Below are 14,227 nucleotides of genomic sequence, written 5' to 3' on the forward strand. Positions count from 1 at the left end.
AGCAGCTTTGAGAAACAATTTAATGTTTGTGAAAGGTATCCTAAAACTCTGAGAAGCAAATAAAATCTCCCAAGAAAAGTGTCAGTTTACCAAAAAGAATGTCAGCTGTGATTATGATTTTGTTGCACGCTCCTCTGCTAGAAACTGTATTAGCTCAACAGCTTTCTTCACAGATATCACAGGTTTACTAAAATGTACAAACACTTATTTCCAATTTAAAAAGAAAAATACCTTCGTTTCTGTTCTATACTCAGTAGAAATTTAGCATCTTTTGCAAGAACAGAAGCAGCCTGCTGTACTCCTTTTCTTGTGGCACAAAACTATAAATAAAAGATATTTTTTTGAATCAACACTTTCAAGAAAGAAACCATTTTAAACATGATTAAAAAAAGCTGTTGTACCACAAGTGCTGGTTTTTGCTCCGAGTATGTTTGTATAATGCTAGCTATCTTGTAGTTAAGAGTTAAGTCAAATTTGAATTCTGTCTGATTGTCACTGCAAGGAAAACCAAGCACAATTTTGCGTAGCTTCACTGGTCGTTGATCCTCATCTATTTTCAGGCATACAGCAGGCATCTCACTATCTGAAAGCCATTCTGCAATCTTTAAAAAAGAAGTAGAACAGAAAAGATAAATTTCTTCTTTTAATTGTACTCCAGCTCTAATAGCATCACAGAATAATTAACTTAGCTTTTGTCATGTGTAAACTACTAACACATTTTTTATAATTTAAAATCACAGGTGAGGTTCTGCTTTTTGCAGGACCAATATAATTTGGACTGAAATCTCAAATCTGTCGTGATTTGTACGTAAGAGGCAAAAATCACAAGCAGAAATCTAAAACTGAAGCATGTCCATACATGGCTGACATTTCCATATGGTTGAAGGTAATCTTACATTAGCAGCAACCTCATAGCTGTCTTCAGATGACAGCTTAAAAATTACTATTTTGCTATCAATCTAAAATTGTAATTCCAGACAAATTTTATAAAACACAACTCCACCGATCAAAATACAGTTAAAATGTAACTCTTACATCTTGAGTATTTGGGATTGTTGCAGAAACAGCTACAAATCTCAAGGGAGGAACAGTGTCATGCTTCTCTAAGAGACGCCAAAGAGAAGACTGAATAGTTTTCATTCGACTGACTACAACTTCCAAAGTAGCACCGCGGCTTTCATCCTTTATAACGTGTACCTATCAGGAATTTTAAAAGACATGCTAAATATTTTCCAGTTACAATCTGGACATGTGCTAAATACATTTAATATTTTCTAAGGTTCCTTTTATCTTCACAAAAGATACAAAAGCAGTGTATAAATCCTCATTCATTTTCTCACCTCATCAATGAGAAACAGTCGCACAAGCTGGACTAGAGAGTTGTCTCTCCACCTTCTAGTCATGCTATCCCACTTTTCCTTGGCAGAAAAAAACAACACATCAAAACAACAACAGAAGCTGAAAGATGTTTTAAATGCCAACATATGCCACAACTATAGTACATGGAGACATGCTTAAACTTCAATAAATCTTTAAACAGAAACAATTAAATTAATTCAAGCTAATGCAGTCTATGTTTCATCGGGCACATTATTATTAACTTTTGTTTATATGAACTGAGAGTGTGTAGTGTGCAGTGTGCAAACAAAAAGCAAACAAACATAAAATTACTGTGCATTACCAAAAAAAAAAAAAAACCAAAAAACCACACAAAACAAAAACGAGCAGTCCTCACAGCATACAATTAGAAGACTGCTAATGTCTGTTTATTCTAAGTTCTTGTAAGAACTGGGAATGAAACCTACAGGTGTAGTGATAATAATGTCAGCATGATGTATTTCAAATAAATCATCCATCAGCGTATCTCCTGTCAGCTCCTTGCAGGTAAGTCCTATAGGTCCAAATTTTTCTTTCCAGTCATCAAAACGCTGACTGCATAGAGCTTTTATTGGAGCCACTAAAAACAACACCAAATAATGAGAATTAAATCAGGAAAATCAAATCTTCAGCTGTATTAGAAATGTATGCATTTAGTTTCTTTAGCAAGATGCCTTCTTAAATTTAATTCCCCTCATTTTCAGCTTTGCTTCCAGAACCATAAAATCTGTAACTGGTGTTACTGTTCTCATTATTCTACTCCATGTGCGCAATCCATGTTGAGCTTTGGGCCCTTAGCTCTTCCCATCAGCAAGCAGGAACAGAACCCTTTAATTAAGATTATTTATGCTCTCTCTTAATCCTTTATCCTGTTGGGTTTGATTTTCTTTGCAGTACCACATGGAAACAATCATTCAACTATCAAAGGTTTCTCACAGATGGAAGAAACCACAGGAAATACATCTTTTCTAATGAAAGGTCATACAAATACCAACCTTTTCCCAGTTAAGAATGATTTGAGTACTCTGTATTCAGAGAGCGAAGTATAATTGAGAAACCATCCAAGAGCAAGAGATGGACTTTTATTTCTTCTGGTATTCTATCAAAATCAAATGTACAGTTAAGTGTAGGGTCATAAGAACCAGCTAACACTGCAGGTAGCAGTTTTCATGCTGGTTCTCATGAACAGAGTCCTAAAACAATCTACTCTTTTTTTTTTTTTTTCCCCGAGAATACACACTGTACTTTTGCAGACTCTTTTTTTCCCAGAAATCAGATGTCATTCTCAATAAGGACTGATGTTAACAATACACATAAGGCTATACTAGATGATTAATCTAGACAGAAAATGCAGTGATTTAAGAGGCAATCTATGCATGACCCCTAAACGGCCCTAGTATAGTAGATCTTGCAGTGATTACATTCTAGGCTAGTTAGAGGCACTGAAATATGAATGATTTCTGCATATTAGCTCACTATTGATCTCTAAAACTATGAGATTTAAAGAGCCAGTCTCTGCTTCAGAAAGAGGTGCAAAATTCCACAGAGTATCAGAGAAATAATTAGCTCCAGAAAACCGATTAAGCTACCAGCAAGTAATTCACAAAATCACAAAGCTAATCATCTTCAGCAATGCAAGAATGTGGAAGTGATTGCTGCTGGTACTACAGTCACCAGTCCTTCAAGGTAAAGCTACTGGAAAACAACCCCACAGAACTATTGCAAGCTAATTCACACATATGGGGCCACTGATGAACCAGACACCAGTGCTCACACCAGCAGGACATAGTCTGATTACCATCTCTGTTCCAACATTCAGGAAACTGACAAGTCTCCTTCTGCATTGTTGTGGAAACTGGGAAGGTCAGCAGATTTAACTCCATTAGCAGGTAACTCCTTACTGACAGTCCCAACCAACCAAGTTACAGCAATTCTAACAAGGCAAGGGGAAACTATTACCATACACTCAACCTGGTCCAGCTGACAGAGAACCTGTAGGACATGCCTGCTTCTAAGATCAGTTTACAATACACAGTAAACTCTAAAGCAACACTAGCTTTATTGTAAGAAGTTTATTTATTCAAAATAGAATAAAAAAACAAATATGAAGCTTTTGTAAATATAAGGATGAAACCTTTAATAGCAAGGCTGACAAACATATCAGTGTACAAATAAATTAAAACTGGGACAAAAATCACCAACTTAATAAAATTTACACAATATGAACTCAGTTTTCCAGGAAGGAAAGAAAAAAAATTTTAACTGGTGTGACTATCTCCAAGTATTTTCATATTTCTACACAGATCAGTTAAATTAATGAAGATCACAGTTCTTCAGTATCCAGAAAACAGCAAGAAAATTTGCCAGGTAAGTGAACACTGGAACATTTTATCCTCATCTCAGAGCAACAGCCAGCCATACAAAAGATAGTGTTAGCCGGAAACCATGCACTAAGAATTCGTTTCAGTTTCCTTTGCTTCTTCCTTACCTTTTTGTGTACATCTTACCTTCTTGGAGGACAAACTTTTACAGAACTTTCTAATTTTTACTTGTATAGGCAAGTAAAAATTACTTGCCTACACTACAATTACACAGTACTGTTAAATACTAATAATAGTTACAATGATACCGCAAATAAACACTAAATCAACTTTTTAAAGAATGAAGCAGGTTGCAATATCTTAATGTATTTAATCTCAATATTATTCCTGGACTCAATCCAGGTCACTGCATTCCCAGAATGACATTTTCTGTTCTGTCACCAAAATGTTTAAAGCTGCATAATACTTACTGTAAACAACTTTAATATTTAACCAAGGCAGTGGGGCTTCCATGAGTAACCTGGTAATAGCTAGTTCGAACATTACAGTCTTTCCAGAGCCAGTTGGAGCACAAATCACAAAGTTCCTATCTGTATATAAAAGCTAGGAAAGAATTGCCAAGTCCTGTTAAGTTTTCAATAATGACAAATGAAAGGCTTGCATGACTGTGCTTCCTTCCCACACATTTTATCTACCACCATCTTAGAAGCCAGGTATGTCCACGTCAAGCTCCCTCATTTTCCTCTGACAAGACTGATTCTTCCCTCTTTCCTCCTCCACAGTGTCACTCACCCGTATCACTCACTCACCCACCCTTCCTCCTCCATGCAAATATATTACCAATCTGTATGCATAAATACAATTCTCATCTTCACACAAACATATTTTCAACTGAGGAAAACACTTTTTAAAGTTCTTCTGGTCCCTTCTCCCAGCTAAGCGCAATAACCCTGATAAACTATTCCAGGAAGAGATTCTAGATATGTTATAGTTTTCTAATTCCTCTTACGCTCTGAATATCAAAGTACCACTTAAATTTATCTACAAAGTACTGCTTGCAGCTGCAGTTTATGTTCCATACTTACATCATCCAAAGCTTTTGACTGTGCATAGTTAAAATACGGGAACTCCTTAAAAATGCTTCTAAATTGGGTTGCTTGAGAGCATTAAGGAATTTAAAATACTAAAGCATAAACTATAAAATTGTAGTAATGTAAATGCATCTTGTCCTTGCAATCTAAATGCAAACTTAAAACATACCACAGTATCACACAGGCTTGTAAAAAGTTACCTAAAAGTAACCTATTAAATGATGCAGTAGTTTTTAGATTCTTGGTGTGCCATATATTCCATATCACTGAAAAAAAACACAACCTATTTGAGAGGTCTTAGGGTTATACCAATGATCAAGAACCTCCTCGCTGGAATAGGCTTCATGGAATGGCAGACAATTATGGAACGTGAAGCTGCAAGGGACAAACCAGATACATGAACAAGCAGAACACTGCTGTTAGTCTATCTAAGGTGTCAGTGATCGTATAATATTTGTAATACAACACAAATTATTTAGCATAATACTGTATGCCCAGACATAACAGTAGCAAAAAAAATCACCTATGATTACTTTTAAAGTGGTTTTAAAGATATTTTTCAGTTGCCAATAATGTGTGTTCTTCAGACAACATTCTTATCTAAAATATGCAGGAGATGAAAAGGGAGCACTGTTAGGTTACAGCTCCAGAGGAGTGAGCTGACCCCTGCCTGCATGTGCAGAGCAGCCACACAAGCAGCCTGACTGTGAGCATCTCCTCAGGCTGAGGGTGAGCACACAGTCAGGTGTGATTCTGACAGCAACAGGAACAATGAACTGCCAAGGCCTCAGATCCATGTCACGTTAAAAGACTACAAAGGAAAAGATACAGGAGTAAAACAAGAAATAAAAGCAGTTAAATCGGTAAAGAAAAGCAAATAACATTAGACTAAAGAAAATAAGGATTAAAAAAAAAACTTATTTAAATTCTCTCCCTGCTCTAAATATTTGTTTTCAAACTACAAAGCATTAATAATCCTTAATTGGTAAATTCACAACAATGGAATCCTTACTAATTTTGAAAATTGTGACATTTTAAAGCTATTTATATGAATTTAAGGTGCCTAAATTCAGACATTTCCTCTGCCTGATATCTAACCTACCATTTGACAGGTTCCTAGAAACAAAGTATTGAAAAGAGTGTGTAAAAAATCCAGAAGTTTGACAGATATAGATGAATGCTTGATTCTATTTCTTGTTCAAGGCAGGCCCAAGAAAAAAGAAAATCATGGTAAAATCCGGTTAAAAGAACGGAAATACAGTATAGGCACACTACAACATGGGTACAGACCAACAAGGAATACGTTAATTTTCTTCTAAGAAAATGGGACAGTAAGTAAGACTCAGTTTTCCTAATAAGCCTAAATAATAATTCATTTTTCCTTTATTTAAAGTGTATGGAGATATATGTGTATATGTGTGTTTGTATAGAAAATGTCTGAAATATATATATTATGCAAACTAAAATTTTACATTTAGTATTTTAAAAATAAAGTTTTGAGGATAAAATTTGAATGTTTGAAATAAGAATAAGCTTTCTTAGGAATGAATGATCTACAAGTTGTCTTATTTTCATTCTTGCTTTGGAGGTCAACAGGATAAACACCTAATTGAACATTTGATTCCCAGCATTATGCTACAAATTGAAACTATTACAATGTAATGCATTAATACCTATGGCTACAAATTAAACACTATAATTTTGTAAATATAAAAGCACTGTAATAAAATCAGGAAAATCAGATCCAGCAAATACAAGGATACGTATTTCTGTAACAGCCCTCAAAATTTCCAATTTTCTTCCTGTCGTTCCTAAAGAAGTAAAAATAGGACGTTTATAAAATCAGATTGATTTTCAACCAATAACCATGAAAAGTATCTTCCTGACCCCATGCTGTATGTTCTGTAAAGAGCTTCAAGGCTGCAACAAGGTCCAGGTGACAGAATGGAGAAGATGGGATAGGACAGGGAGGTCACTAGCTCATCATTTAAAAAGGCCACAGTGGTGGCCCTTTGATGAACTCACTCCAGTTTAAGGATATCTTGCATGTACCAGAGACTCAAAATTTGATGCAGTATCTAGTTGTGGTCTCAAAAGTACCAAGATGTGTCATGTCCCAAAAAGTTTAAAATCTAGAAATAAACTGCACTTAGTTAAAAACTATTAGAAGGCAAAAATAGTTTCTAAACCACATATTTTATAATTTCATCAAAATCTCACCACTTCCCTCCATTTTCTAGGTATCTCCTACTTAAAATCTATTTCTACAAAGATACAAATATGAGCAACACCACAAATAAACATTTCATTTTCCATTGCTGTTTTCAAATGAAAATTAAACTCTTTACCACACAAAGGGACAAGGCTGTTTTTTTTCAAATTGCTGAGGGGATGTGAAATGACATTTTCAAACAGGTTTACACGACTTAGCACTTCTGAAAATGTGAATCTTCTTCATAAATTGTTTAGCCAGTTCATATTAAACAACAATGCAATTAAGTTCCACAGGACTGTAATATATTGTATCAATTTTAGCCAATTATCTCACCTTGAGCTGGTGGGAAGATGTTCTTCACTCTACCTCAGACCTTGGATACCATTTATTATTATTTACCAAAGACAGACAATGGACTATTTTTCTTGAAATAGAGTAAAAATAATTACCTGTCATATCCAGTATCTCTGAAGCATTAGAAAATGATTGAATTTTAATTCCATTTTCAGACACAATCTCCTCATTATTTACCCTATGCAAAGTAAAATCTGAGTCTTTTGTTATTGGAGCATGATGATTATTTCTCAAAAAACCTTCTTTTGTCACTTCTTTCATGTTTTCACTTGTATTTAAGTAAGTACCAATTTCTTTCACATCAACAGAATCAGCTTTAAATTCTGTATTTTTATGCACACTGCCAGACTTTTTAAATAAGCTGCAAAAGATCCAGAATTTTTATTAGCTTGTTGTAATGTTACAGTTTATCTAATATTTAAAAAAATACTAGATATACATTAGTATTAGCAGCAGAACTAGTAAGATTAATAAAATTGTATCTAACTTTATGTAATCTGACCTAAAGACTCCTTTCAAGATACATTTTAACTTCACTTTCATTCTAGAAAGAACACAAAAGAATAAACTGCCTGTCCAGATGGGCTCCGACTCCTGATAGCAGATTAATTCTGAATTTCTGCATCATTAAAATCAATAGAGACATCCAGGTTCTGAGGAATGGGAGGAGCTGGACACAGAAGAGCAGTTTATTGATAAAACCTCTCCTCCCAGGCAGCACTGAAATCACACAGAACTGCTCAAGGTATTCCTGATTGGCTGACCTCTGCTCAGCAAAGCAATGATCTCAGCCTTCTTCCTTGTTACCATGCAGATAAAGAATTCAGAGCAGTATTTTCCAAAAGCTTTGTTAACTAAAAATTTATTTAAAATTGAAGCAACAAACTGATGCTTACTTTTCTCATGAATGAGGCTGAACTCAGGACTTCATTTAATTAAAGTACTAAAGGACTCAGGACTCACATTTAATTAAAGTACTAAAATATTGCCAAAATGAAACATTTTTTTCCTTATACGGAAAGAATTAGCATCTGGAGCCTACTAAAGTACCTTCAATTTAAGGATCCCAAGCTTTCTGTTCAACAGACTTATCTAAAATAATGATTCCAACAGTGATAAATTGTCTGAGTTGACTAGACACATACCTTTTTCTTAATGCTGAATGGACACTCTCATCATCACTGTTTTCACTGAATGCTTTATTTTGCGGTTGCTGAGAAAAATCTATTACTCTTTTAGATTTATTTTCATCAAAGGAGAGAAAAGATGAAACCACTTTCAGATTTTCATGCTGAAAACTAATTTTATCTCTTTCTCCTAGACTTAATTGTAGGACTTCTTTTTCAGGGGCTATGCCAAAATGAACAGGTGCTGATGATTTATCTTCTACTTTCTCTGTGTTACTCTTACATTGTTGTATAAACTTCTCCTGTTTTCTCCCTCCTACAAAAACTATAAATTATTATTTAATTAATATTTGTATCCTTATTCACAGTCATTTAATCAAATATCTTTCACGCAGAATCAGCCAAATTCACATCTATTATACAAACTGATTTTTCTATCTTATTGCAAGAACTTTAGTGTGTATTTTATGACTTACGCTAATGAATGTAATGCATGTGTTGCCAATTAAAAAGTTCTAAAAGTAAGGTCCCTTTCTTTCCTTCCTATGCAAAGTATAAAAAAGGATAAAAACTATTCTTCAGAACTACAAAATAGTTTGTATGACAGAACTCTTCACCCTGTCCCAGAATAAAGATGGTCTTTTAAAAAAATGACACAATGACCAAGCTTGAAGTTCCTGCTACAAACAGCTGAGATAAATACTGCAATCTCAACAGTCAGAACTGGTACTGATGTTGGTGACAGGCTGGTTTCATAACCTTCTTGGTTAATTATCACATTTTGCAGGGTTAATTCTCAGTAGAATCAGTGTCCTGATCTGGCTGACCAGATCAACAAGCATTGCTGTTTGCAACAGGAAGGGAAAGGCACAAACAGAAACAAGCAACTAAATGCAACAAGATAACAACAGCTCTATTTTGCTGTCTTAATTTCAATGTTATCCATCTAGAAACTCAAAATTACAATGCCCTGTTTGTGACACAACCCCAACAGTTCTAATTCTACAAACATCAAAACCTTATTTGAAAAAGTAGCTCCTAATGGCATTATTCTTGCATAAAGCAGAAAAAAACCCACCTTCTCCTTTACTATAATTCCTAAATAGAGAATATTATAAATCAGCACAGCAGCTAAGAAATACACAAATCTAGCCAATAGAGATAAAGCAATGACGTTCTTTAAAATACATTTCCTTAAGATAATCCTGAATATCTTGGAATATGCCACTTAGCAGCAATTAATGACCAGATTCAAATTTGGCCACCTGAACAATCTGATTAAAGCCCCAAAAAGAGGAAGAAAAGTTTCATATAAATGCTCTGTTCCTTGAGTGGCAGACAGGCCATCAGATCTATGTGACAACATTTTATGCTCTTACAGCCACTTCTCACTGTGTTACAATGCTTCATGAAACAATGTGCAGTAACTGAAATTTTGATTATACTTCTTACCTTGCACATTTCTGCACAGTAAACTTGTGGCATGTATATGCCTAAAGAGGACTGCTATGCTTCTGGCACACCTAACACCATCATTCTCAACTCAAATACATTCTTTGTCTCTACCTGCATACCTAGAATATTTCGTTTTTCACAGCAAAAGAGGAATGATCTATCACACTAATTATTTGTTGAGTAATTTAATACCAATGTCAAATAATACCTGATATTGTCCAACACTCATTGGACTTTGCAGTGTTAGATTTATGGGTGGACTTGATCATCCTAAACAACTTTTCCAACCGCTGCAATGATTCAGTGATTCTATTCTATGACACTTTACCCATGTGAGTGTTGGCTGAGTTTTTTTCCAGTTCCCTCTGTAACTCCTCTGCAGCTGGAATTTCAGTAATAGCTGGAGCAGGTGCAGTAAACCAAGTCTTATGATCTTCATTTTCCAGACACCTATTTTTAACACACAAATGTGAGGTAAAAGCATTTCTTAAGCATCCTCCACAACAATTAGCTCAAAATCACTACTCATAAATAACCTATTGTTTCTCCTGCTAAAACATATTCTTGTTCTTCAATTCATGTGACTTCTAACAACAAAATTACAGAGGCAAAACTTGTGCTAACCCTTCTTTCGTATAGCCCTGAGATACATCTGCATCATTGAATGTGCTTGGAGAAACATTTCAAAGTATGGGTTATGGAACCAGAAACTTCTAGCCTTAGATTTCTATCAGTGGACAAAAAAGGGAGTAATAAGATAAAGCACTGCTGCAAAATGATTCAATTTGGAAAACAATTATATATATCTAATAATAAAGATTTACCTTTGTCTCATATCTGGTTTTTCATAAAATAAACTATCCAGTGAAAAGACCATGTCTGCAGAGTTGAACATTTTTAGATCAAATGTGAAGTCTCTTAGTCTGCAAAGGGCAGCACAAGAAAATATAAAACTGAAATTACTAGACTTGAACCTGTCTAAAGCAATACAAAATTTATTAGTTATGAGTGCTGATATTTAATTTCTCCACTGTTATCTTTTAGAGCTCTTGATGGCATTCTTAATCCTCCTTCAAATAGAGATTCTCTCTCCTGATAAAATATGGTTCCTATTGCTTCTGCTAAAACAGCCCTGTAGGGCAGCACTTGAAGCAACCTTTACTGCCATGACATACCTGGGAAAAAAAAGTGGGTAGGAGTGAAGATCCAGATAAAGTTTATGTTAAAGTATTTAAATTCTAAGAACAATGCTAAAATTCAGCCTAGAGAAGAGGAGACTGAGGGGACAAACCACATTCTTCAATTTCCTCATGAGGGGAAGAGATGGGCAGGCACTGATCTCTTCTTTGTGGTGACCAGTGACAGGACCCAAGAGAGTGGCCTGAAACTGTGTCAGGAGTGGTTTAGGATGGACATTAGAAAAGGGTTCTTCCCCAGAGGGTGGCTGGGCACTGGAACAGGCTCCCCAGGGCAGCAGTCACAGCAGCAGTCTGACAGAGGTCAAGACACACTTGGACAATGCTCTCAGGCACAGGGTGTGACTCCTGGGGTGTCCTATGCAGGGCCAGGAGTTGGACTCTATGATCCTTGAGTACCTTCCAACCCAGCATATTCTGTGATTATTTTACACAACTGCAGCCAATATTTTTCCTCCAATTGTTTTGTTATGATCACAGTCTGTCAAGTTTTTGCAAAACAAAATTATACTGTTATCTAAAAAAATAAAATTATACTGCTACCCCAACAATTATTTTAACTTACAAGCAAATTAGACTTTTTTAAACATACATGCAAATTGCTTACCTGGATAACTGGAGTATGGGCCCAACACCTTAAAGATGTTAGCAGGTTTGTTCTGAAAGATCAGGACCAGAGATTACTTCTAAATTATTTATTGTATACACCAGTATTAAAAATATTCCAGCTAATTTCAGTGGTTTTCCTTTAGCACCATCAGTAGGCATTAGAAACACTTCTTTATGCCTTTCTGTTGAGAAGTTTTACAGCTCTTAATATTGCTTGAGGACAACTTTAAAAAGCAAAGATCTTATGAAAAGAATATCAGACAGATGATTTCATGAGTCAGAAACCTGAGACTCACTGAAACAAACAGTAAAATACAAATTAATTTTATGAAGTTCAATGAAGGCCAACTCTGGGGGTAAAATAACAAAGCAAAGCTTTCTTCGTCATCTACAGAGACAAAACCAAAGGTGACACTTCTTTTGTACTCCAGCATCTCATTAGTAATATATGAAAAGGATCTTTAAGAGTGCTTTGCAAATAGGCTTCAGGTGTACTTAATTACTGTAGACTGTCAGCTGTGAATCAAAAATTTTAAAAGTACTTTTCTTTCACAGAATCTATACACCTTCAAATACTCCAGAGAGAGGTTTTAAATTTAAAAAACAAAACATTTCACAATATCAGAATATAGAGCATGTAATCAAAACTATCTGTCAACACAATGAAGAACCTCAAACAAGAAACCTGTCAATGCTGGTTTTACAAACCATAAGTCTGCAGTACCACCTATGCCAATTTCTGACACTCCCCCACTGCCAGGGTTTGCCACCTTCCCCTTCATATTAATAAATACAAAATTTAGAAATCACACTGATAAATCTAACAAAGGTGTTTAATTTTGCCTCCATGCTTTTAGTGTCAGTAATCTCAAGCAAAACTCTCAGGCTTGGTACCAGTAGTAGCAGCAGAAAGTATCTGTGAAGAGCACTAATCAGGATATTATTGAAGTAGTAATAATCTGTGTTAGTGCCTATCCAAGTGAATAACCACTGCTCCATCAGCTACAAGGAGCTGCAAATACAGCACACCAGTATGAAATATTTTCCCACCTCAGGTGGGGAATCGCCAAATGTGATTATGCTACTTCCATTTAAATAGTCTGGATTTATGATTCCCATTCTTGAGTAGCCTTTGTTATGCACAATGTTTGATCTCCCGGGACCCTGCTCTGCTCTCTACATGTAATTTTTTCCTTGACCAGCTCTATTAATCCCAATTGCTTGATAATGTAAATAAAAATAACAGGAGATGTCGTGGTCATTCTACAGGACTGGAAATCTACAAGAAACACACTGCTTTATGCAGCTCTGCATTCACCCACCTGCTCCAGCTGGGAAACAGTGAAAAGCCTCTCAGACTTTTAAAGAAAAAGAATGCAAAAAAGGCGGGTGTGGGAGTGGGTGGGGAGGAGCCCAGAACGTTTCCAATATGGCCAGGAAACAAAGTGTCTTTCCTACACACTCAGTGCTGTTGGATTCCAAAGGGAAAATGCAAATTTCAGGTGGCAGGATGAGGGAGTAGGTGTTCGCAGGAGCAGCACAGACCACTGAATCGCATTTACTGAGAGGTGTTTGCCAAATCCTGGGAGCAAAGACCTCTCTCATGTATCTGCTTTAACAAACACCTTACTACAAACACTGCAAGCCACGAGGGAATTTGCTCCGTTTTGAAGCCACTTTACTTTTTCACCTTCCTCCTAAAACAAATCCTTTCCTCAGTACACGTATTTCATCACAGTGCTCTCTCCAGCGGCCCAAAGTGAAGGGCACAACCTTCCAGGGTGCTGACCCAAAAAACCCTCAGCAGCCCGGTGCCCCGGCGGCGCAGAGCGCATCCCCGGCTCACTGCGCTGCTCCCCGGGCCTGCGAGGCCCTGAGGCCCCTCACGGCCAGGCTCCCGCTCCCTCCACCGAGGAACGAGAACTCTGCGCCTCTCGCCTCACCGGTAGCGCCTCCCGCCGCTTCTACCGCGCAAAATGCCGGCCGCAGGGGGCCGCGCGCTGGAGCCGCCTCAGCGGGGCCGGCGGGAAGCGGCGATGGCGGCCGCGCCTGCCCGCGCCCTCCGGGGCTCCCTCCGGGGCTCCCTCCGGGGCTCGGCGCTCCGGCCGCGCGAAATGGAGGGCGCGGGCCCGCCTCACGGCCGCTGCCTGCCCTCTGAGGGGCGGACAAACCCCCTACTCGGAGATCCTCGAATGGGAAAGAATTGGCCTAAATTCCCCATAAAAACTGCCACAGAGGAATGTGCCGACACTCCACTGCTGCTGGATTTAGAGCTTGTCCAAGCATGGATTTATTGGGAATTACTCTCTTGAGAAGTCCTTACTCACTTCAACCCCGGTGTGAATTAGAAGAGGCAGCTGATTCCTGAGCCATACAACTCCGTTAAGAAAATTATTCCTGCAGGAAGAAATTAAGATAGCAAAAATATTGATCCTTTTAGTGGATTTTTGAAAATAATAAGGTTTTTTTTCCCTTGCTGTTC

The 14,227-nt window shown here is 37.0% G+C and overlaps 1 protein-coding gene across 2 annotated transcripts in view; it reads right to left on the reverse strand.

The window, feature by feature from the left end:
- HFM1 (helicase for meiosis 1) overlaps positions 1 to 13,776 on the reverse strand; it is a 35,534-nt gene extending 21,758 nt beyond the window's left edge. For both annotated transcript variants that reach the window (XM_053951074.1, XM_053951073.1), the window contains exons 1-14: positions 13,689 to 13,776; positions 11,744 to 11,795; positions 10,765 to 10,863; positions 10,269 to 10,390; positions 8,504 to 8,810; positions 7,454 to 7,719; positions 6,553 to 6,600; positions 4,784 to 4,854; positions 4,169 to 4,301; positions 1,806 to 1,957; positions 1,341 to 1,418; positions 1,036 to 1,197; positions 402 to 602; positions 232 to 320 (exon numbers count right to left, since the gene is read on the reverse strand). In XM_053951074.1, coding sequence (XP_053807049.1) covers positions 232 to 320; positions 402 to 602; positions 1,036 to 1,197; positions 1,341 to 1,418; positions 1,806 to 1,957; positions 4,169 to 4,301; positions 4,784 to 4,854; positions 6,553 to 6,600; positions 7,454 to 7,719; positions 8,504 to 8,810; positions 10,269 to 10,390; positions 10,765 to 10,835 — 1,700 coding nt within the window. In that variant the 5' untranslated portion in view covers positions 10,836 to 10,863; positions 11,744 to 11,795; positions 13,689 to 13,776. The remainder of the gene's footprint in view (positions 1 to 231; positions 321 to 401; positions 603 to 1,035; positions 1,198 to 1,340; positions 1,419 to 1,805; positions 1,958 to 4,168; positions 4,302 to 4,783; positions 4,855 to 6,552; positions 6,601 to 7,453; positions 7,720 to 8,503; positions 8,811 to 10,268; positions 10,391 to 10,764; positions 10,864 to 11,743; positions 11,796 to 13,688) is intronic.
- Between the last annotated feature and the right edge of the window lie 451 nt (positions 13,777 to 14,227).

This window comes from Vidua chalybeata, chromosome 9 (genome assembly GCF_026979565.1).
Source record: "Vidua chalybeata isolate OUT-0048 chromosome 9, bVidCha1 merged haplotype, whole genome shotgun sequence".
NCBI classification, from domain to species: domain Eukaryota; kingdom Metazoa; phylum Chordata; class Aves; order Passeriformes; family Viduidae; genus Vidua; species Vidua chalybeata.